Source organism: Ochotona princeps, chromosome 27 (genome assembly GCF_030435755.1).
Source record: "Ochotona princeps isolate mOchPri1 chromosome 27, mOchPri1.hap1, whole genome shotgun sequence".
Taxonomy (NCBI): domain Eukaryota; kingdom Metazoa; phylum Chordata; class Mammalia; order Lagomorpha; family Ochotonidae; genus Ochotona; species Ochotona princeps.
Window position 1 is genome coordinate 22,274,420 of NC_080858.1, and position 22,725 is coordinate 22,297,144.

The following is a 22,725-nucleotide window of genomic DNA, read 5'->3' on the forward strand; positions in this document are numbered from 1 at the left end:
GAGTGGCAGAGAGATATAAGAGAGAGACAGAGAGATGGAGATCTCTCCATCCTCTGGTTCAGCTCCCAAATGGCAGCAGCAGCCAGGGCTGGAGCAGGCCAAAGCCGGAAGCCCCGGACTCCATCTGCATGGCCCATGTAGATGGCAGGGCCCAATGATGTGGGCCAACATGTGACATATGTTGGAAAATCATAATAATTTTCTTCATAGTGTAAAATCAAAACAAAATATGGAAATATGTTCTCTATAATTCTGATTCTTTTAAAAATATTTATTTATTTTTATTTGAAAGGTAGATCTTCCATAGAGGGAAAAAATAGAGAAGATCTTTTACCTACTGGTTTACTCCCCAAATGGCTACAATCACCAGAGCTGAGCTGATCTGAAGCCAAGGGCCAGGAGCTTCTTTCAGATCTCCTATATGGGTGCAGGGTGCCAAGGACTTGGGCCATCCTCCACTGCTTTCTCAGGCCATAAGCAGAGAACTGCATTGGCAGTGTTGCAGCTGGGACATAAGCCAGCACCGAAATTGTGTGCTGGGGTCACAGGATGGAGGATTGGCCTGTTGAACCACTGTGTCAGCTGCTATAACCCTAATTCTAAAGGTGCAAATAAACTTAATTGTTCTCATTGCATTTTTAAGTAAATATATTTTAGAAGTTTATTTAAAAGGTGAAGAGATTGGGCCTGATGCAATGGCTCAATAGCTGAATCCTCATCTTGCAAGTGCCAGGATTCCACACTGATGCATGGTCCGTGTCATGGCTGTCCCACTTCCCATCCAGCTCCCTGCTTGTGGCCTGGGAAAGCAGTCAAGGACAGCCCAAAGCCTTGGGACCCTGTACCCATGTGGGAGACCCGGGAGAAGCTCCTGGCCCCTGGCTTCAGACAGGCTCACATTTCCAGCTGTTGCGGCCATCTGGGGAGTGAACCAGTGGACGGATCTTTCTCTTTCTCTCTCCTCTCTGTAAATTTGATCTGCCTTTCTGATAACAAAAATGAAGAAGTATTTTTTAAAAAGGCAAAGAAATCACAGGTATATATGGATCATGTTTGGGGATGCAGAGAATTGAGAGTGGAAGGGTTAATTAACTATTTAAAATATGAGTATACTATATAACTTCCTAGTAATTAAACACCACTTTTGATGCACTGCATGTTGTAGAATTTCTCATAACATTTTATTTGCAAAGGGTTGTTTATCCAATTATACAAAGGTGTAAAAATGGGAGAGCAGAATGATAGCTGAGAGATTGGCAACTGCACCCCCCCGCAAGCTATAGAGGGAAGAAAGGGCGCCTAAGAGATTTCAGGTGAAGAATGTAGGTGGGACTACAGCAGAGTTCATGTCACACAGCAAATTTCTGCATCCATGGCTTTAATTGTCTTAGTGGTTATCAACACCTGCTCAGGTGGCTTTTTTCACCCTTCACTCTGGCTTCTGACCCCGGGGCATCCTGGGCTCAGTCCTCCTCCTCCTCTCCCATCTCCTTCTTGATCCAGTCCACGTAGTTGAGTAACTTGGTGTAGAAGCCATACCCCCTGCTACACCCAATGCCCCAGGACACGATGCCCGTGGCCACCCAGCGATCGCTGTGCGGGTCCCTCACCGCAAAGACCCCGCCGCTGTCTCCCTGGCAGGCATCCTGCTTGAGAGTTGGGTCCCCAGCACAGAACATGTTTTCAGAAAACACATCGTTCCTGTTTTTCTCCCGGAGCCAACGCTCACAAGCCTCTCGCCTAGCCACAGGCAGACGGACAAACCTGAGGTCATAGGCAATCCTTTCCTCCATGATCCCAAAGCCACTGACATAGCCCATGAGGCCCTTGTCGTAGAAGGTCTCGTTGTCGGGGAGGCAGATGGGCAGGAGGTTGGGGCCCAGGGTGACACTGTTTTCCAACTCTAGAAGGGCGATGTCCCCATCGAAATTGTGGGACTCGTGTTGACGGTAATCTGGGTGGATGCTGACCCTGCGGATGGGGTGATTGGACATCTTCCTGATCTCCTCCACGTTCGTGTGGCCCAGGAACACGTCCACAGATGTATTGAGCTGCGAGTTGTGGTCCTTGGGGAATAGGGTGTGGGCGGCTGTGAGGATCCAGCGGTCGCCCAGCAGGGCACCGCCGCCCCGTCCGTGGATGGAGGTGAGCGCCTGCCAGGGGAAGTTGCCCGGTTTGGCCTTCTGGCCCCCAACAATGCGTTGCTGCTGTTGCACGGGGTGGACCGGCTTCCCGCAAACTGGAGAGGAGGAAATCAGGAGACAAGACCAGGTGAGCGCCTGGTCCCGCCAGGTCCCGCCAGGTCCTGCCCCCTCCGCACCCCTACTCCTGGTCCTATTCACAAGCCTCCTTCGCTGGTGGATTCCTTCCTCGTTCCCACCTGGGCCCTGGGCATTCCGGCTGGCCTGGCACCACTGCGCAGTGCCCTCCTTCCCTCTGTCCCATCCTCCTGGGAACTTTGTCTCCTGTGTCTCCTCCCCCTCCCTCAGCTTGGCACGGTCTCCCCTTGCTTCATCCATTTTCTGTATGCCCTGAGGTTTCGCACTGACCAGGCAAACACCGTGGGATTTTTTCTCCCTCCTGTTCGTTCTTCCAAATGCCCTGGGCTGTGCACGTGAAGGTTCCTGCGGAGAGAGGAGGCAGGGTCAGACTGGGAGGTGGCCGCAAGAGGCCAGAGCGCCCTGAGCCTGCTCTTGGGGCAGATGGGGGGAGGCCCAGGGAGGGCAAGGAGTCCAGTGACCTGTCTGTTCGCTGTCTGTGGAAAGGATTTCAAAAGTGTCAGGACACTCCACATATGTGTTTTTGTTTTTCTGTTTATAAAACATTTTTAAAAAATCATTTGGGAGGCAGAGAGAGCGGGCTTTCATCTGCTGATTCCCTCCCCAAATGGGTAGCAACAGCTAGGGCTGGCCAGGCTCAAGTCTGTGGTTGGGGACTCAATTCAAGCCTCCCACGTGGGTGGCAGTAACCCACACACCTGAGCTCATTTGCTGTATCTGGGGGTGTGTTAGCAGGAGGCTGGAGAGGGAGCAGAGGAGCTGGGACTTCAGCCAGGCACGCTGAGATGGGAGGCAGGCATCCCAAGTAGTGATTTAAACACTGTGCCTAACACCTGCCTTGGATTTTGTTTTGTTTTGTTATTACAAAAGAATTTTAAAGATACCCATGTTTGGATTTTGAGAGTCATTTAGTGATATTAACTGTGAAAATAAACCACAAAATTTCAGTCTGAAGAGAAGGAATGGCAGGGCTATGTCCCTGACTAGGTGTGGTGATTGTGATGGTGGTGGTGGTAATGGCAGAATGGTGGCAGTGATGGTGATCGTGGTTGTTGTGTTGGCTGTGATGTTAGTGATGGTGGTGAGGCTGATGGAGCTGGGAGTGGTGGAAGGGAGTTCTTGAGAGGCTCCATCTTTTCTTTGCATCAGCTCAGATACCTACTTCTTCAAACCTATTAGATTCTTCTTGGGATATAACGTATGTTGCTGAAGCTAGCGCTGCAGGCAGACACCTGAATACACTTTCCTTACGGGAGCTACAGGAAGAAATGCCACAGGACTCCCCAAGAAGATGGGAGGGAGAGACCGAAACATTCTCCAGTTCCTACCTCGTGTGGCTTCACTGATGCCAGCCCTGGTGTACATCTTGTAATATGGCTCCCGGCACTGGTACTGGATTTGGGCCTGGTAGGTGTTGACGCCCGTGGCGGTCGTGTAGTGGAAGTCCCCGTTGGGCAGGTCTTTGGGCTGCCCGCAGTCTTTGACTTTGGGAGAACACAAGGCCATGTGAGGAGCTGAGAAAGACTGGACTAGAACTTCAGTGGGAAGGAATGGGAGTTGTCTGCCTGCAGGATAGGCTGAGTCCCGGAGAAGTGTGCCCAACAGAGATGGCAGGCGTGGGGAGTGTGGGTGTAGCTGAGCTGAGGGCTTAGTGTGTCCTAAGGGCCTCAGACTTCAGGGGACAAGTCACGGGGAGGCTCCCTCATGACAGGCCTAGTCTGGGGTTCCTCTCCTTCAAGCTGGTGAGAGGCAGACACATCCCTGAGCCGTGACTTACTCTTGCACCTGGGCATGGCGCGATGCCATGTGCCGTCATCCTGACAGACAGCCGTGAAGGAGAGCAGCGCTTTGGTGCCCTGTTGGAGCAGAGGTGAGAGGCATGCTGAGTACCCAATGCCCTGCAGGTGCTGTGGGGAATGGAAGGCTTCCCCTCTCCTTGTCCTTTGCCAGTCCCCTGTATCCTGAGTCCCCTCGCAGGAAGTCAGAGCCCAGAGCTCAAGATCAGACCTGGACATCTTCTCCCCAGTTTGTCATTTTTGCCCCCACCCTCGTCATCGTGTGCCAAGCGGAGCATTTTCCGCGTTGCAACACAATTTCTCCCTGACGTGCCCTCTCCCAGACTGCAGTCTCCTTCCAGTGCCAATGCTGCCCAGGGACACCCGGATGTGCGACGTATTGTGTGGGTGACTCCAGTAGTACGTTTCTAAGAACAATGTTATAGTCGCCCAGTGTTCCTGAGCTGGGCCGATGGCTGAATCCTGCCTTCCTTCCAGGGTTCGGGAGCGGGCCCAGACTAAGGTTACCAGGGTGAGTCAAGGGGAGGACATGGTCCAGCTGGGTCCTAGTTCCTGCTGTCCGAGAACCGTGACGCGATGCTAAACAAGTCGCTGCGTCTCCAGCCTGCCTTTTCAGTTTTGCAATCTACAGTGAGTGATGAGACTTCACCTTCCACTTGGCAGCATACCACGCTAATCCCGAGGCCCAGCCTGCACTCCAGATGGACCCAGGCAAAATCTCCCCTGTGGCCTGCAGACCTCAGTGGTTTTAAAACTTTGTCGTCTGGGATTCCAGGCAGGGGTGAACCCACAGCCACTGTGGGCCTCCCCGTCTGCATTTCCTTCTGAGACTGCCTCTGTGCCCTCAACCCGGGGCTCTCACCTCCACCAGCTGGTAGCCTTGCTTGCAGCTGACAATGAAGTAGTCACGGAACTGGTACTGAGACTGCAGGTCTTGGATGATGGTGAACTCATCCAGCGCCTTGGGCTGGGGGCACTTGATGACTGTGAGGGAGACCAGAGGGTCACAGGGGCCCAACCAACCAGAACGGTTAGTTCAGAGCTGCTCATCCTTCCTTCCTCCTCCCCACCCTGAGGCCCCAGGCAAGCTTACTCTCGGTGGTGTAGCGCAGCTTCCAGCCTCGGCTGTCCCCCGACTCGTCCGTGAAGAATAGCAGATCCGCAGCGTTGCTGCTGGTGTCTAGGTCGGGGGGCTTTTGTGTCCCGCAGAACTCACCCAGCATCTTGCCATTGGCATAGATCTGGGGGAGCAGAGGAGGAGGCAGGAGATTTGCATCAGCTCAGGCTCTTGGACCTGGGGCCAAGCAGGGTAATGGCCTGGTGGCCAGGGTGGCAAGACACTGTGTGTGTGTGTTCAGCTGAAAGTGATGAGGGCTCCCGTTCAGCTGTGTTAGGAACTGAACAGATCCACTGGTGTGATGCTGGTGGTTCTGTCCCACTTGGCTGGGAGGATGCTGGGGGAAGGAGACAGAGAAGAAAGGGTGGGACCATTTCACGGAAGCCGCACCTGGAGCTGGTCATAGGGACAGCGCACTTGCTGGTGGTCGTCAATCTCGAAGGGCTCCAGGAACTTGAGGTGGAGGGTGAGACCGCGTTCCACCCGGATGCTGTAGTTGCATTGCAGGTTTGGCGGGTAGGGCTGGGGATACTCCAGACTGGAGATGTAGCCTGAAGGCTCAGTGTACAACCTGCTGCTGCACTCAGCTGCAAGAGCGGATGGTGCCGGGTCACAGGGACCCAAGCAACCCCTGCCTTTCCCCTACTCCGCACCCCTCCCAGGACTCACCCTGGCAGGAATGCTTGTCTTTCTGGAGTGCGTAGCCTGGGTGGCAGGAGCAGAAGTAGCCGCCAATGTAGTTGTGGCACAGGTGCTGGCAGCGGGGTTGGGGAGCATCGTCCACAGAGTTGGCCGGCTGAGGAGCGCATTCGTCGAGGTCTGGAAGCAGGTGTGGGAGGGGAGGCTTGCACAGGCATCAGAGGCCTAAGGACAAAGTCAGCCCCTGGCCCTCCCAGGACCTCCCCAGGCTCAGGCACGGCTCTCTGGGAATTGCCCAAAATGCACACAGCCCAGGTCTCCAGGCCTTGTCTGGAGGAAGCTCTCTGGAGTAGAGCGACAGGTGCTCTGAGCTCTGCTCAGAAAACAGGGTTCTGGCTCCCCAATTTCTGCCCGTTCCCCATTCCTACGGCTGAGAACAAGAAAGAGCACCCACCCACAGCGTGGTAGTAGGCCAGGAAGCCCTTGTAGAACATGACGGTGCCATTCTCCTCATTAGAGAAGTCGGTCTGGAATGTCAGCAGCATCTTGTTGCCTTGAGACACGAACTCCCGCCTTCCCGGGGGATTGCCCAATGGGGAGTCCTGCTGCCCGCAGAACCTTCCCAGGCTCTTCTTGTCAGCAGCGATCTGGCCGGAGAGGGGGCTAGGTTGGAACTAGGGAGAAGAACCTGAGCTCCCCACGTGGAGGGCCGTGGGGGCCCTCACTTTGCCCCAGAGTGACTCCTGGCACAGCACATAGGCCTTGCCCTGCTCGACTCTGGGGGAAGGGGCAGGGGCTGCCAACTCCCACGGGGGTGCCCCTATGTCTGCCTGAGGCTTTGGTACTGTACTGTGGTTCCTGGCCCTTCCCTATACACGCTCTTTTCCCTGCCATTTCTTGGGGTGGCAGGCAGGGGAAGGGAGTTGCTTCCACAGGTGTCCAATTTTTACCATCACTCATTCCTAGAACCTGTACTGGGCTACTTGATTTTTTTGTCTTATTTCAAGTCATCCACACCATGTTCAAACTATCCGCAGACAGCTGTGCCACGGCTACAGCCAGCAGCACCCATGAGTGTGTGCCCTGCCCCCTGGCTCGGGGCACTTAATCTGTCTGAGGATGTGCCATTTTCATGGGATCCACAGGCTCTCCCCGAATCCTGATTTTGTTTTTGTTGTTGTTATGGAAAGAGGGGATTGGAAGGTATCCTTTGTCTATGTTTCCCTTCCTGTGAAGGCAGGTGGCTGTGGGGATAGCCTCTGTGCGGGAAGGGAAACTGAGGCACAGCAGCTGCCCAAAGGTGCTCCGTGGATGAGCCTGTTCTTCCTCTTCTGTGAATCTTGCGGCTCATGGGGGACCTCTAGACCCTGAGAGTACCCCATGCTCGGCCATGAGCTGAGCTGTGTCCAGGGCTAGCCAGGAGTGTCGGAGCACAAGTACCGCTGCTTCCAGAAGCCCCCTGCTGCCCCCTACCTTGACGTAGTCATAGAAACAGCCTTCGGAGGGCTCCACGTCAAAATGCCAGAAGACCAGCTTCACCCGGTGGCCCACGGGCACCGAGATCACCGTGGTTGCCTCAAAGTTGTTTGGGTACGGCTTGGGGTACAGGGGTGAGGTCACCTCCCCAAAGAGCTTCTGGGGGATGTTGATGGAGCCTCCCGCCCCGCAGAACAAGGCTAACAGCAAGACACAAAGGAGCCACCTGCCAGAAAGAAACAAGGAGTCCAGGCAGTGGCTGGGTGCATGGTGGGAGGGCCTGGCGCTCCACTTGGTCCCCGCTGCCCATGTGGGGCCTCCCCGAGACACTGGGGGTGGGGAGGGGGGGAGCGAGGCGGTCAGCCTCTGTCGCTGTGTTCTTCTCCCAGGACAATGTCCAGTCCAGAGGTCATCTCATTACCATCTCACCCTCCCCAACCTGCCCCTGCACCTCCTCTTCCCGGAATAGGACTGGCCCGGGACCAGCAGAGTGAGGGTGAGGGTTGCCAGCCATGGTGCTCTCAAAGCTCAGCCAGCATGGACAAGCATGAGGGTCCTCCTCCTGGACGTAGGGGATCCCCTCCCCCCTTGCCACTCCCTGCCTGGGGAATGCATCTCTGCCGCTTTGCACAGCTTCAGGAGGTGTGGGGGCTGCATGTAAGTGCGTGTAGGCAGTGCACCCAGGGACAGGGCATGTGTCCAGCTCGCTGAATAACACGGGAGCAGGATGAAGGGGTCTCCCCTGCCTGCCCCTGGCTTTCCTTCCCATCAAATGCCCAGCAGCCTTACTCACATTTCTTGGGGCTGGGTTCGCAGTCCCCGGCTCTCCTTGAGTGGGCCCTCCTGCCCTGCGTGTTGAAGGCAGGAGCAGGGTGTGCAGAGGAGGCCGAGCTGAGGAAATGACTGTGGAGGTGGAGGGGGCCCATTCCCAGAGGAATGTTAGGGAAGAGACTATTTGCATAAACAAAACAAAAATCTGAGTTTCCACTTTAGTTTTGGTTTTGAAATCCCTGGTGGTGGTGCCACCTGCTGGTCTCTATGCGGAAGGCCTGCGGCTGGAGTCAGATTTGAGGGGCCTGGCAGCGGTGGGTTGGAGGTTTTCACTCCTTAACTTTTTACTTTCTTTCTTAAAAAATAGTTTAAAATCTAGTTTATTTGCAAGAGAGAGAGAGAGCAAGCGAGAGAGAAACAGAGATAGACACTGGCCAAGGCCGTTACTTTGGAAATTCCCATGGAGTGGCAACTTGGTGTAGGTCCTCCACAAGGGTGTCAGGTGCTCCGGTATTTTAGCCATCACCTCTTCCTTCCAAAGCATGCGTCTGCAGAAAGTTGGACTCAGGAGTGGGTCTGGGACGCAAACACGGGGACCCTGTAATGGGGTGCAGGTACCCCCATAAGTGACTCCACGATTGCACCCAGTACCTGTTGTACTTTTTTGTCTCATGAACATCCCCTTTCTGCAGAGGCCTTCCTAGGGGTGCCTGCTGTGTGTCCAGGGCTCTGACTCAAAGGGAACTGGGGGATGGGAGGCTGCATGTCTCCTCTGACCTGGTTCTGCTCTGGTCCAGCAAGGGCCAGCGCCCAGGGTGAGGTGTCAGGGGTCGTGGAATGGAGCAGGGTGGTGCAAGTGGAAAGTAGATCCTAGTTGTCTGGGGTCCTGGCCTACTTTACTCACGAGTGACAGTCGTAGAGGGGAAATTGCCATGGCATGGTGACCCCCAAGACAGCACCAGCCGTTGATACGATTGCTTGCCACCTCCGTGAGTTCAGGCTGCTCAGTGAGCTTGATTTTTAGGGAAGCCAGGCAGTGGAGGTGGCCTCTTTTCCCAGACATGTGCTTTGAGTTCCTGAGGATTATGCAAAAGGGTGTGGTTGGGAAGCAAGAATGGCTCATCTTTTCCGAGAGGAAGGCAGGGCCCTGGCTGCCATGGGTCTCCTGCCCCAGGGCTGTAGTGCCCTTATTGAAAAGCTTCCACACTTCCTAAAGTTTTTCTTCATCAGCTCTGCGTGCCTCTAAAAACCCAGAGACATTTTGCCCCATGGGAGGCTTGGACTAGAAAGCAGGCCTCCGAGGTCCTGCACAGGCTGTGTCCTCATGAGCTCAGTCCCACCCTCCAGCACTAATCTACCCACCACTCTTCCTGTTACTGGAAGCTGTGTTATGTGCCAGGCACCCCCTCCAAGACGTGTCACCATGCCTGTGGAAGACCTGTGGGGTCCTCCTGCAGTTGGATGCATCAGAACTGAGCAAATGGGTCTGGGGGCAGGATTGATTCTGGACTTGATCATGACACGACCCCTGCCCTTTCAGGTCAGGAAAGGCTTAAGATAGGAGAGAGGAGAAATGGACCAATCAGAGGGACAAGAGGGACGTGTAATCCTGCCTAGAAAATTGCACATTGGGATGCTGATTTCTCTGTCTGAGTGTGTGTGTGTGTTCATAACAGGGGCAGATCCCATAAGGAAGTAAGGGGTCCAAGGTGAGTCTCAGCAGAAGCCCTCCCACTCATCCTAGATACTTGCAACACCTGCCCTTTAAAAAATACATATTTATTTGCAAGGCAGGGTTACAGAGAGAGGAGACACAGAAAGATTTTCCATTCACTGGTTCACTTTCCAAATGACCATAATGGCTAGAGTTGGGCTGATCGAAAGCCAGGAATCTGGCCCTTTGGTGTTTCCAACAACAGTTGGCTTCCTCAGGCACATTAGCAGGGAGCTGGATTGGAAATGGAGCCATTGGAACTCGAACTGATGCCCCTATGGGATACTAGCACCAAAGGCAATGGCTTTACCCACTGTGCCACAGCGGCAGCCCCCAACACCTGCCCTTGTATCATGCAACAGCCCAGGGATTCTTGGTTATGCCCTGGGCTCACAGAGCATTCAGCATTCTAGGGGCTGTGAGTTCCATCCTGTAACACACACCATGACTAGAAATAACAAAAAGGATTTCCTCCTCGGGCCCAGCCCTGACTCCATTCAAAATAATCTTGATTTATACATTTTTGTTAAAACCTGGTGTCATACCAAGAGCAGAAAGAAGAAAGAGCTGAGTGAAGATGGCTGTGCACCTGTTTGAAAACTGGCACGGACTTTGCGTGTCTGCTGTGTTCCTTCCACTGAAGAGCTGATGCTGGGGGAAGAAGATCCCTCTCTTTACGGAATGGTAGACTCTTCCCTCTGAATCTGCCTCTGTCTCGTCGTCTCTATTTTTAGATCAGCTCATCTGTATCTTTAGATCTCTGGGTGTAGCTAAATGTGTCTGGAGCCCGAGAGGTGGAGAGCTGCATCTAGACATGTATGCATATAGACAGGTATGTATATTTTGTCTTGGCAGGCAGAAATACGTCCATTTTTTTAGCATTAAAAGTAAGGATAATAAACAGCATCAAAACTTTCATTAAACAAAATTTAGCAAACAGAGAATAGCAGGAAATCAACCAGCCAAAATCATATGGATTACATAAAGCAACGTCTGTTAAGTAGTTTGCATTTTAAACATTTTCTTGTGTTGAGGTTTTAAAAAATAAAAATACCTGGGGCTGGCGCAGTGGTCTATCAGGCTAGTTCTCTGCCTGCAGCGCTGCCATCCCCTGTGGGCACCTGTTCATGCCATGACTGCTCCTCATCCGGGCAGCACGCTGCTTATGGTCTGGGAAAGCAGCAGAGGATGGCTCAAGCTCTTAAACTCTGCACCCAAATGAAAGACATGGAGGAGGCTCCTGGCTCCTGGCTTTGGATTGGCTCAGTTCTAACAGTTGCAGCTATTTGGAGAGTGAATCAATGGATGGAAGATCTCTTTCTGTATCTCCTTCTCTCTGTAAGTCTGCCTTTTCAATAAAAATAGATAAATCTTTACAAAAATAGTGGTTTCATCTATCTACAACTTTTAGTGTTTTTCAGAAGCAAGTTTATTTTTTAAAAAAGATTGTATTTGAAAGGCAGGGTCATAGAGCGAGTGATGTTCCCATTGCTGGCTCACTTCTCAAATGATCACAATAGTTCAGCCAGGGAAAGTCAAAGCCAGGAGTCAGGAACTGTAGCCATGTCTCCCAGGTGGTCAGCGGGTGCCCGAGCACTCTGGCCATTTCTGCTGCTCTCCCTAGGGGCCAGTGCCAGGGAGCTGGGTTGGCAGCTGAGCAGCTGGGACTTGAATTGATACTCTGATTTGGGAATGTTGGGGGTGCAAGCAGTAGCTTAACCAGCTGTGCTAGCAAATGTACCCTCGCTTGTTTCATTTGATTCATTTTCTATTTCCATTGGGCAGTTGTATTTTATTGTGTCTTTCAACTTTTCATTAATCTCAAATCTAGACCCCCCCCCCAAAAAAAGAGAGAGAGTTGGTCTTCACAGGTGTCCAGGGCTCTGGATGTTGGAGGCCCACACTTGAGGGCCTCCAGGTGTGGCTCAGCCACAGTTTAGACAAGGGGGTGCATGTGGGGTGGGTGACACCCCTTTCCCGGAAGTAGGAGTTCCCAGGGAGGCAGGCCCTACAATGGGGAAGGGAATGAGGCCCTGGGAAAGCCTGGAGGGTGGCTGAGAGGTGCCCCACAGCCTTGGAGTGACACACAAGTTTGGGGGTGCTCTGGCTTGAGTCCCTTTAACTCTGTGTGCAAGGCCGATTATAACAGGTTTTCTGCAAACACAGTGTGAGGTTAGGTGAGATGATACATGAGACACCTGGTGCCCACAGGAGACAGAGAGCTGTCACTGTCAGGGCTGACAGTCTGACGACTTGGAAGTCAGCTGCAGGGTCCTTGAGAGGCATCAGAAACGAGTGCTGTGACGGCCCCTCCATCCGCACTCTGTCCGCTTGAATATGTGAGCAGGTGGCTCTTTCACAAGCAGGTACGGAAGAAGCTGTATTAAGGGATGAAGTGTAAGAAGGTGGCAATTGCTGAACCATAGGGGGATGCCCTGGTGCCAAAGCACCGGAAGGCAGAGGGACACAGGGTGCTGGGGGATCCCCACTTCCTTTGTGGGGTGCAGTAGGCCCAGAGGAGAGGAGCTCTCTTACAGGGCAGCTTGCTTCATCTTGGTGCCGGTCAGTCCCTGCCACGAATCCCAGGCTCACTCTGTGCTGCCCATCACTGCCTTGATCCACTCCACATAGTTCAGCACTTTGGTGTAGAAGCCATAGCCAGTGGCACACCCGACGCCCCAGGACACGATGCCTGTGGCCACCCAGCGATGGGCACGGGCGTCCCAAACCACGTAAACACTGCCACTGTCCCCCTGGCAGCCACTGTCTCGCTGCACATTGCCCCCAACACAGATCATATTGTCTGAGAACACCTCCATCCGCCCCTTCTCCCGGAGCCAGGCCTCACAGGCCTCTCTGGGGGCCACGGGCAGCCTCGAGTACTTTAACTGGGTGGTCAACCTGCCCATCTCCATGCCAAACCCACTGATGTAGCCCTGCACGCCGGCTTCGTAGAGAGCCTCATTATCTGGCAGACAGACAGGGAGGAGGTGGGGACCTAGCTCGACGCGCTGCTGGAGCTCCAGCAGGGCGATGTCCCCGTTGAAGTCGTGGGACTCCGCCTGGTGGTAATCTGGGTGCACCACCACGCGGCGCACGGGGTAGCTGCCCAGCTTCAGCAGCTCTTCGATGTCCGTGTGGCCCAAATACACATCCACGCGTGGCTTCCTCCTGGCAGAAACACTGTCCTTGGGGTGGATGGTGTGGGCGGCCGTTAGGATCCATCGGTCTCCCAGCAGGGCCCCACCGCCGCGGCCGTAGATGCTAGTAAAGGCTTGCCAGGGGAAGTTACCCAACTTAGCGCTGGAGGAACCGCGGGTCGTCTGGTCCTGGATAATGGGGGTGACTGGCCGCCCACACACTGCAAGAGATGGGAGGGCAAGAAAAGAATCAGTGGTTGCAGCAGCACGTATGGAGTAAAGACTCGTTTCTAGGCGCTGATGTGGTTGGCATAGCACACTAATCCTCAGCCTGTGGGGCCAGCATCCCATATGGGTGCTGGCTGCCCCATTTCTGATCCAGTTCCCTGGTAACGTGCCTGGGACAGCAGCAGATGGCCCAGGTCCTTGAGCCCCTGCACATGCATGGGAGACCCAGAAGAAGCTCCTCTCTCCTGGTTTTGGACTGGCCAACTCTGACTGTTGTAGCCATTTGGGTAGTAAATCGGCAGAGGGAAGATCTCGCTCCCTCTCTAACTGCCTTTCAAATAATTAAATACATATTTAAAAAAAAGCTTTGGAAGCATATTTTAAAAATTTATTATTATTGATTTGAAAGGCAGATTTACAGAGAGAAGGTGAGACAGAAAGATCTTCCATCTGCTGGTTCACTCCCCAAATGGCCGCCAGGAGCCAGGAGCTTCTTCCTGTTCTCCCATATAGGTGCAGGGTCCCAACACTTCGGGCCATCCTCTGTTGCTTTCCCAAGTCATAAGCAGAGAGCTAGATCAGAAGTGGAACAGCTGGGACATGAACTGGGATGCCAGTGCTGCAAGATGGAGCTTAGCTGACTATGCTGTGGCAGATTTGTCTTAACCCTGGAGGAAGAAGGAAAGCTCCTTTTCTTCTCTGAGCCCTCTGCAGGCTCCTTCCCATCTGCTTTAACACCTGCATCCCACAGTCTCCAATCACTACCGAGGCTACCTGGGGAAGTCATGGACGGTGCTGGGCAGGTCACCACTCACCAGGCACACAGTGAGGAACCTCCTCCCTCTCCTGTTGGTCCTTCCAGGCGCCTGATGCTGCGCAGGTGGCTGTCCCTGAGGACAAAGAAAGGGGTGCAGAGTTAGAGGGCGTTGGGCTCACAAAGCAGGCACTCAGAGCCTCCGCCCTCTGGTTGGAATGGAAGTGGGCAGAAGCCCCCTCCACACCTGGGAAGACCGCCTGATAGTAGGGTTCCCGGCAGTGGCTCTGGATCCTGGAGGAGCCGTCCACTGATGCGTTCACCGTCTCAGGGTCCCTGCTGGCCCGGGAGGAGGGCAGGTCAGCATTCATGGCTAGAAGAAGACAGACGGCAGACGTTGGGGTTCAGCACGCACTTACCCCTGGCGAGCGGGGCTGACTCGGCTCCCGACTGTCTTCAGCTCTGTCCTGCACAGTGACTTTGAAACACACAGCAAACCGTTTGGGCTGGTTTTCGCTGCTCAGACTGTCAACACTCAAAGGAAAAAGTAACTGATTTTTGGTACAGGGAAATGGGTACTTTTAGTCATGGATGGTGTGGATGTACAATTAGTAAAAAGTTTTTGGAGGGAAATTTAGCAACACCAAGTTTGAAAACAAATTTTTACAAGGTTTGTTTATGTTTATTTGATAGATTACAGAGAGAGAAGGAGACAGATCCCTCATCCACTGCTGTTCACTTCCCAAATGGTTGTGATGGCTGGAGCTGAGCCAATCTGAAGCCAGGAGCCAGTAGCCTCTTCTGGGTCTCCCTCGTGGGTGCAGAAGCTGAAGAACTCTGGTTATCCTCTGCTTCTCTCTCAGCTCACAAGCAGGGAGCTGGATGGGAGGTGGAGCAGCTGCGACTCAAACCAGTGCCCATATGGGTTGCTGGTGCTACAGGATTGAGGATTAGTGTGTTGAGCTACTGTGCTAGCCCCCAAAATTCATTTCTTAATCCAGCATTTCCACGTATAACAATGCACTGTAAAGATGCCCTCACATATACACTCAGGGGTGGACATGAAGACACCCAAAGCTGCTCTGTCTGTCGATGGAGGACCGATGAATTGCACCGTGTACATCAGTCAAAGGGATGCCATGTGACCATTGCAAAGGAGCTGCTGCCGCTCCCTGCCTCCGGCCTCAGCTGTCACTCTAACTTCAATTTGTCACCTCAAGACACTCCAGAGGTTATGGCAGAGGGTGAAGACCCCCTCCTTGTGTCCCCGGGAGCAGACTCACCCACAGCTTGGTAGAGGGCCAGGAAGCCCTTGTGGGGGTGAGCGCCCTGGTCTTTGCAGGAACCGCGTGTGTGGAAGCTCAGCTGTAAACGCCTGCCTGGGGACACGAACTCCCTCTGAGCAGGAAAGCTGCCCGGGGCAGAGTTCAGCTGACCGCAGAGCCGGCACATCTCCTTCCCACCGGCTGAGATCTGAAACAGAGATGAGGAGTGAGGGGCAGGTGTGCCTGGATCTGGCCTGTCATGGTGTCACCTCCCCAGGCACGACTCTGGTCCCACCTTGGAGGCCTGTACCCCTCTGGGGCTCAGAAGCCACACTTCCACAGGCCCATTCCTAGTCCATGCCGACTCCACCTGTGTTTCTCTCAGACATATTCGAATGCCTTTTTTTCTTTTAAAGATTTTTTTTTTTATATATATTACAAAGTCAGATATACAGAGAGGAGGAGAGACAGAGGGGAAGAGCTTCCGTCCAATGATTCACTCCCCAAGTGAGCCGCAACGGCCGGTGCTGCGCCGATCCGAAGCCAGGAGCCAGGAGCTTCCTCCAGGTCTCCCACGTGGGTGCAGGGTTCTAAGGTTTTGGGCCATTCTCGACTGCTATCCCAGGCCACAAGCAGGGAGCTGGATGGGAAGTGGGGTTTCTGGGACACGAACCAGTGCCCAGATGGGATCCCAGTACATTCAAGGCGGGAGGACTTTAGCCACTAGGCTACTGTGCTAGGCACTACAGTTCAAATCAAAGGATAACATAAAGTTTAAAAATGTCCTGATTCCGAATAAAGTCCTTGTTGTAAATCTATTTTATGACACTGGTTACTCCATCTCCTCTTGTCAGGCCCAACTCCGGTACCTGACAGAGCAGGCAGGGCTACTGCAAGACATGGTATCTTAGCCACCGCTGTGTGGGTTCCTGACTTTCATTCTGCGGGTGTGCAGTCTTTAGTGGGCTGTCCCCTCCTTGCTCTGTGGGGCCCAGGAGGTGTCTAGGGAGGAAGATGCTGGAGGGAGGCCATGCCTGGGAGATGGTGACCTCCTGGAGGCCTCTGCCGTGAGTTCTGTCTCCTCTAGCCGCATGCTGCAGGGCAGGGACACCTCCCACATGTCCCCCCACCCCCGGCAGCTCCTCCCAGAGACCTTGCAGGCTCCCAACCTCCCCCCCCCAGACCTCTGTGGCTCACCGTGACGGCATCCCCCTCACAGTTTGGGGACGTTTCCAGGTCAAAGTCCTGGAAGATGAGCCCCACAGCCAAGCCCTCTGGAGCCTCAATGTCAAGGGTGCTTTCTTGGCCTTTCAGGTACGGCCCGGGGTACCCAGGAGAGGCAAACCGCTGGGGCTGCTGCTGGGCCAAGAGGACGAAGCCCTGTGTGGCGCAAGCCTGGAGGACTCCCCAGAGGAATAAGCACCACCTGTCAGACGGGGGTGAGAGGGGACAGGAGGAGGAGGCATAGTTGTGGCTTGAGGTCTGTGGGTTGGGGGGAGTCGGGCCCGTGAAGCTAAGCCCTGGCAGAGGCAGGGGCTAGCAGCTGTGTGTGTGTGTCTACACCCTTCCCCCCTCCCCAAACCCCTTCCTCCTCCTCCAGGCCTTTCTGCAGGGCACACTCACATCTTGTCTGGGCAGCTGGTGAAGTGGGGCCTTCTCCAGAGGGTCCTCACTCTAGGACCAGTTCTCCAGAACTGGACATCTGGGAGCTGCGAGTGGACTTGGTCTAGGTAGGGGAACAGGAAGGTGGGGTGGGGGAGGAGGAAGTTACTGGAAACTGGTTAGGTAACAGCTGTGTGTTTTAAATTTTCTGGGCTGCACGCCACCTGCTGTCTGGTTTAGGAATAGTTCACCCCCATAAAGGGAAAAACCTGGGGGTCCCAGGGGACACTCAACCCACAGTGTGGTCCTTCAGCTGCTTCTCGGGATGCTCACATGACCAGTTTAACTTTCAGCTTCTCCACTTTCTTTTTTCAGACGTAATTATTTTTGATAAAGTTTATTTAAAAGACAAGGAAATCACAGACACATACTCATGGATAGAGTAGGCAGAGAGAATGGTGAGAGTAAGATATTTCTACCTTCATGTTGTGTCTGCAGGGAGAGAGAGGAGATTGAGAGAGAGAGAGAGAGAGAGAGAGAGAGAGAGAGAGAGAGAGAGAGGAGAGAGAGATGAGATATCCTCTCCCTGTTGTCTGGGAAGGGGAGTGGCTATTTGATGCTGCCCTGCAGTGCCCGATGAAGGAGAGTTCACCCGGACAAAGGGTCATCTGGTTGACAAGCAGACTGACTACATTACCCAAGGCAGGGAGGCATGACTTCCAATTTGTGAGTCTAAATTTGCTGTCTCTCTGTCCCATTTCATTCCCTCTTGAGATTTCTGACCCTTATTCTTTTTTTTTTAAATTATTTTATTTTGATAATCTTTACATAGTTGATTAGGGCACAAAGTCTGACCTCTATTCTTAAGTGTTGCTAAAGAATTTAGATTCATCTTATCTTATGTAGCTACTTCCTGCTGATTAGAGGTATCGGCCTTGCAGGTCCTGGGTTTGGAAATTCTTCTCTCTCTTATCGAATGGATCCATCTCAGGGGCCAGAACAGTTGCAGGTGGTACCAATGGCTGTGTTCCCCATAGCATCATCACCACTCTGAGAAGTTGCTGGGTTATTTTGTCTTTCAGGGTGGCATACAGGGGCTCCATAGTACACAGGAGCAGGTTGACTCATCCTTTGTGTGTACCTGGGCATGCTCCTCCCCCTCCTACACAGGAGTCGAAGTAGAAGCCGCCACAAACATGCACGGTGTGTTCCGAGGCCAGGACACACACATACCCATTTCTGGTCCTTGTGGTCCGAGAGGGTGTCACCTATGGGATCAACTGGAAGTGAAACCCCAAGTTTCTTGGCGACACTAAAGGCCATCAGTGCCTCCTCCTCATCTGCCTAGTGTGGTTGGGTACCATGGGTGCAACCACCTAGAACCTGTTGGGACCTTGGCCTGATGCTCACAGACTGGTAACACGGCCTGGTTGGGACTCATCAGGTGCTTGGTCTACCAAAGGCCATCAGGGGAGGTCTTCCAGGATCCTGGCCTCAAATCCTTGGTCAAGCACAGTGGAGTACCCCAGGACTGCCATGGGTCTGCTTAGAACCCATGAAGCCCCGGGCCTGCCTGCTCCCAGATCGCTGTGTTGCTGTTCCACTGGCGCAGCCTGTCTAGGACCCTGTTATCTAGCCCCTGACCAGAGCAGTGTGGTGGCACCCCATGGGTGCTGCCTGTCTAGGACCCTGATGTCAGGTCCTTGGCTTGCCAATCCGACCTGTGAATACTTGTTCTAAGACGTGTTGGTTGTCCCTGATTACTTGGGGACATACTGTAGAAGTTGGCTTGAAGTGTAGGGCAAACTGCCTAAAGCAATAGTGCGATTTCTAAGATTAGTGTCATGTAACCAATAACCATGATCCAATAACAGCCTCTAGAGAGGGTCAAGACAGATCATTGGAGCATGTCAGCCTTAAAGTGCTGCAGCCTTAACACAGAGAAGGCCAAGACGGCAGCTGCTCATCCTTGTGCCTTTTGAAGAGGTATTTGAAATCTTTGACTATTCCACTGGAGTGAGAAGGCTTATCTCCCACGTGCACCTTGCCCCATGTATTGTGGCTCTAGACCCAGGACCCCTCCTCGCCAGCCTGGGTGACCATCTTGGCCCCTGGCCTGTGCACTGAGGCTCTGTCCCTGGGCATTCTCCCACATCCTTTGAAGGAAAGGAAAGGAAGAAGGAGGAAGAAGAAAGAATGAAAAAGCCAGTCTCTTCACTTTCTGTCCAGCTCCCTGCTAACGGACCTGAGAAGGTAGAGGAACATGGCCCAAGCAAGCTCCGGGCTCCTGACGTGAGTCCAGCCTAGGCCACTGCAGGCATTTGGGGAGTAAACCAGTAGACAGATAATCTCTTTCAAGTAATAAACATATCTTAAAAAAATAAACAACATGGACTGTCTGACTTTGTACCAGCAATATTGGGGTATACTTAAATAAGAGACTGATGGAATTATAATTCCTTATGAAAGGTTATACCACTGTAGTAAAACGGGGAAAATCTGTCTAGGGGTGGGAGTTTGGGGGGAAGGAAATCCCAGTCTATACGAAATTGTAACACATAATTCAAAAATTCAAAAAATATATATCTAAAAAATAAATAACAAAGGCCAAAAGACAGTGAAGCATTTAAACAAGTATTAACTTATTTGAAAGAGTTATAGAGAGGGAGCTACAAAGTGATGTCTTCCATCTGCCAGTTCACTCCTTTAGTAGCCACAATGTCTGGGACTGGACCAGGCTGAAGCCAGGGTCTCCCACATGGGAGGGGGGACCCAAGCATTTGGGTCATCCTCACTGCTTTCTTAGGTGTGTTAGCAGGGGTCTGGATCAGAAGTGGAGTGTCATACACTTGAACTTGTGCCCACACTGAATGGTTGGTGTCACAGGTGTGGCTATGCCATAATCCTGGCCCAAGTGCAACGTTTTAAAAAAATGCTGGAGAAAAGCAACCGTCACCTCAGAATTGCTTTTCTAAGAAAAATATTCTTCCAGAAAGAAGATGAAACATGGGCATTTTCAGATGGAAGAAAAGAAATTTTGTCATCAACAGGACTGTGCTACCAGGAGTGCTAAGGAAAGTTCTTCAGGTGGAAGGGGTGTGAGACCAGATGGAAGAAAGAAAAACCGCAAAATTGCAGGTAAACATAGATCTTCTTCTCTGTAAAAATGTTTATGTTCATTTTATTTGAAAGGCAGATACACACATAGGAGAGAGAGATTCCGTCTGCTAGCTCATTCCCCCCCCCAGAAACTAGCAAGAGATGGGACTGGGCCAGGCAAAGCCGAGCCCAGAGATCACTGCAGATCTCCCCTGTGGGTGGCAGGTGCCAGGCTGCCCTGCTGCCTCCGCCAGCTTCTTGTCAGCTGCACCCTGGAGAGGAGCCGGGCACGCAGGGGTGCAAACGCAGGGCTGGTATATACACACTTGAAGTTTGGACTTTGTATGTTTTGGTTTTAGTTCTGAAAATCCTCTAGTGCTGCCACCTGCTGTTCTGTAAGGGGAAAAGCCTGTCCTTAGTTTCCTCAGTTATAAAATAGGGACCATGATGGGCAGCAGAGTTCTTGGCAGGTGGCCACCATGCTACGAAGGTTGGCTATTATTAGAACTTCTTCCCTCCTCCAGGAATCCCTCCTTGATCTGGAGTGATGATTCTTCCATCATGCAGGTATGGTAACCACCTGTCCCCTCATTTATCTGAGGCTTTTTGAGGAAGGGACTTTGTCCTGTAGATTACAGCACTCTGAGGACAGAGTGCAGTGCCTGGCACAGACAGGCACCCACCTGTGCAGTGGGCTGGGGCGTATGGCCCAGGCGTTAGGCTACCCATGGAGGGTGGTCAATGGAGGAAGAGGGCATGTGCCCCAGCTGAGGTTGGCAGTGGCTGCAGGCAGCCCCGCCCCATGACTAGTAAGTGTGAGTTCTGGCCATGGCTTGGTGACCTGGCTGCTCACTGCTGCAGCCCGTGAATGGAATGAGAAGGATTTTGGCTCCCATCCCTAGAGAGTCCCGTTCAGCCTAACTTGGAGGGTCTTTGGCAGTAGGGCATGTGGAGGTGGAAGGAAATGGAGCAGCGGGACTTGAACCAGTGATTGCACTGCACCACAATACAGTCTCAGCATCTGGCCTTCCCCAGAGGGATCGAAGGCAGAACAAGGCAGAGGCCAACACATCTTTCATCACCTAGTTCCAAAAGTGACATGAAATGACTACACATTTGTGTAGGGGCCAGGAACCAACATGGCCAGCCTGTTGGGCTCTCTCTTGTGAGCCTGGGATTTGTGGTGGCCTCTAGGAGGGGTTTTGCTGCCAGGAGGAGGGTCCAGGCATATGACAGTATCAGGCTCCTGGATGGGCATCCCTTGTGCATCGAGTGAGGAGCTTTTCTGCTACTCTCAGAGCTCCTTTCCTTTTTTGCTTTCTTAAGTTGATTTATTTCATTATTTTCAAAGGTAGAGCAAACAGGAGTCAGAGAGGGAGAAATGGAGAAGAGGAAGAGAGAGAGGAGAGGGAGAGGGAGGAGAGGGAGAGGGGGAGAGAGGAGAGGGAGAGGGGGAGAGAGGAGAGGGAGAGGGAGGAGAGGGAGGGAGGAGAGGGAGAGGGAGAAGAGGGAGAGGGAGGAGAGGGAGGGAGGAGAGGGAGGGAGAAGAGGGAGGGAGGAGAGGGAGGGAGGAGAGGGAGGGAGGAGAGGGAGGGAGGAGAGGGAGGGAGGAGAGGGAGAGGGAGGAGAGGGAGAGAGGAGAGGGAGAGGGGGAGAGAGGAGAGGGAGAGGGAGGAGAGGGAGAGGGAGGAGAGGGAGGGAGGAGAGGGAGAGGGAGGAGAGGGAGGGAGGAGAGGGAGGAGAGGGAGAGGGAGAGGGAGGAGAGGGAGGGAGGAGAGGGAGAGGGAGGAGAGGGAGGAGAGGGAGAGGGAGAGGGAGGAGAGGGAGGGAGGAGAGGGAGGAGAGGGAGAGGGAGGAGAGGGAGGGAGGAGAGGGAGAGGGAGGAGAGGGAGGAGAGGGAGAGGGAGAGGGAGGAGAGGGAGAGGGAGGAGAGGGAGGGAGGAGAGGGAGAAGGAGGAGAGGGAGGGAGGAGAGGGAAGAGAGAGAGAGAGAGGAGAGGGAGAGGGAGGGAGGAGAGGGAGGGAGGAGAGGGAGAGGGAGGAGAAGGAGAGGGAGGAGAGGGAGAGGGAGGAGAGGGAGAGGGAGGAGAGGGAGAGGGAGGAGAGGGAGAGGGAGGAAAGGGAGGAGAGGGAGAGAGAGGAGAGGGAGAGGGAGGAGAGAGAGAGGGAGGAGAGGGAGAGGGAGGAGAGGGAGAGGGAGGAGAGGGAGAGGGAGGAGAGGGAGAGGGAGGAGAGGGAGGGAGGAGAGGGAGAGGGAGAAGGAGGAGAGGGAGGAGAGGGAGAGGGAGGAGAGGGAGAGGGAGGAGAGGGAGAGGGAGGAGAGGGAGAGGGAGGAGAGGGAGGGAGGAAAGGGAGAGGGAGGAGAGGGAGGGAGGAGAGGGAGGGAGGAGAGGGAGAGGGAGGAGAGGGAGAGGGAGGAGAGGGAAGAGAGGGAGAGGGAGGAGAGGGAGAGGGAGGAGAGGGAGAGGGAGGAGAGGGAGGGAGGAAAGGGAGAGGGAGGAGAGGGAGGGAGGAGAGGGAGGGAGGAGAGGGAGAGGGAGGAGAGGGAGAGGGAGGAGAGGGAGGAGAGGGAGGAGAGGGAGGGAGGAGAGGGAGAGGGAGAAGGAGGAGAGGGAGAGGGAGGAGAGGGAGAGGGAGAAGAGAGAGGAGAGGGAGGAGAGGGAGGAGAGGGAGAGGGAGGAGAGGGAGAGGGAGAGGGAGGAGAGGGAGAGGGAGGAGAGTGAAGGGAGAGGGAGTGGGGAGGGAAGGTGAGGATCTTCCATTCTTCAGTTCACACCTCTCAGGTTTGCAGGGTGGGCGGGGCCAAAGCTGGGTCTTAGGGTGAAAGGGATGCAAGCACCATCACC

At 53.7% G+C, this 22,725-nt stretch overlaps 2 protein-coding genes across 2 annotated transcripts; both read right to left on the reverse strand.

Moving 5' to 3' along the window:
• Nucleotides 1–1,363: 1,363 nt before the first annotated feature.
• On the reverse strand, nt 1,364–8,210 carry C1R (complement C1r). Its single transcript, XM_058655773.1, has 11 exons — nt 8,101–8,210; nt 7,305–7,533; nt 6,286–6,478; nt 5,862–6,011; nt 5,583–5,779; nt 5,169–5,316; nt 4,938–5,059; nt 4,057–4,135; nt 3,608–3,763; nt 2,550–2,624; nt 1,364–2,239 (listed from the first exon to the last, which is right to left on the reverse strand). Coding segments are annotated over exons 1-11 (2,127 nt in total). The 5' UTR covers nt 8,103–8,210; the 3' UTR covers nt 1,364–1,463.
• A 3,605-nt stretch (nt 8,211–11,815) lies between these two features.
• Nucleotides 11,816–16,954, reverse strand: C1RL (complement C1r subcomponent like). Its single transcript, XM_058655791.1, has 6 exons — nt 16,803–16,954; nt 16,377–16,605; nt 15,198–15,387; nt 14,162–14,287; nt 13,976–14,050; nt 11,816–13,153 (listed from the first exon to the last, which is right to left on the reverse strand). Coding segments are annotated over exons 1-6 (1,395 nt in total). The 5' UTR covers nt 16,805–16,954; the 3' UTR covers nt 11,816–12,380.
• Nucleotides 16,955–22,725: the final 5,771 nt, after the last annotated feature.

Excerpts from the sequence above, each read along its gene's own strand:
- C1R (XM_058655773.1), bottom strand. Across the intron at positions 5,317-5,582 it reads GTCCCTATGACCAGCTCCAG|ATCTATGCCAATGGCAAGAT; the intron begins GTGCGGCTTCCG and ends CTGCTCCCCCAG. Across the intron at positions 4,136-4,937 it reads AAGGCTACCAGCTGGTGGAG|GGCACCAAAGCGCTGCTCTC; the intron begins GTGAGAGCCCCG and ends CTGCTCCAACAG.
- C1RL (XM_058655791.1), bottom strand. Across the intron at positions 14,051-14,161 it reads CTATCAGGCGGTCTTCCCAG|GGACAGCCACCTGCGCAGCA; the intron begins GTGTGGAGGGGG and ends CTTTGTCCTCAG. Across the intron at positions 13,154-13,975 it reads GGTTCCTCACTGTGTGCCTG|TGTGTGGGCGGCCAGTCACC; the intron begins GTGAGTGGTGAC and ends CATCTCTTGCAG.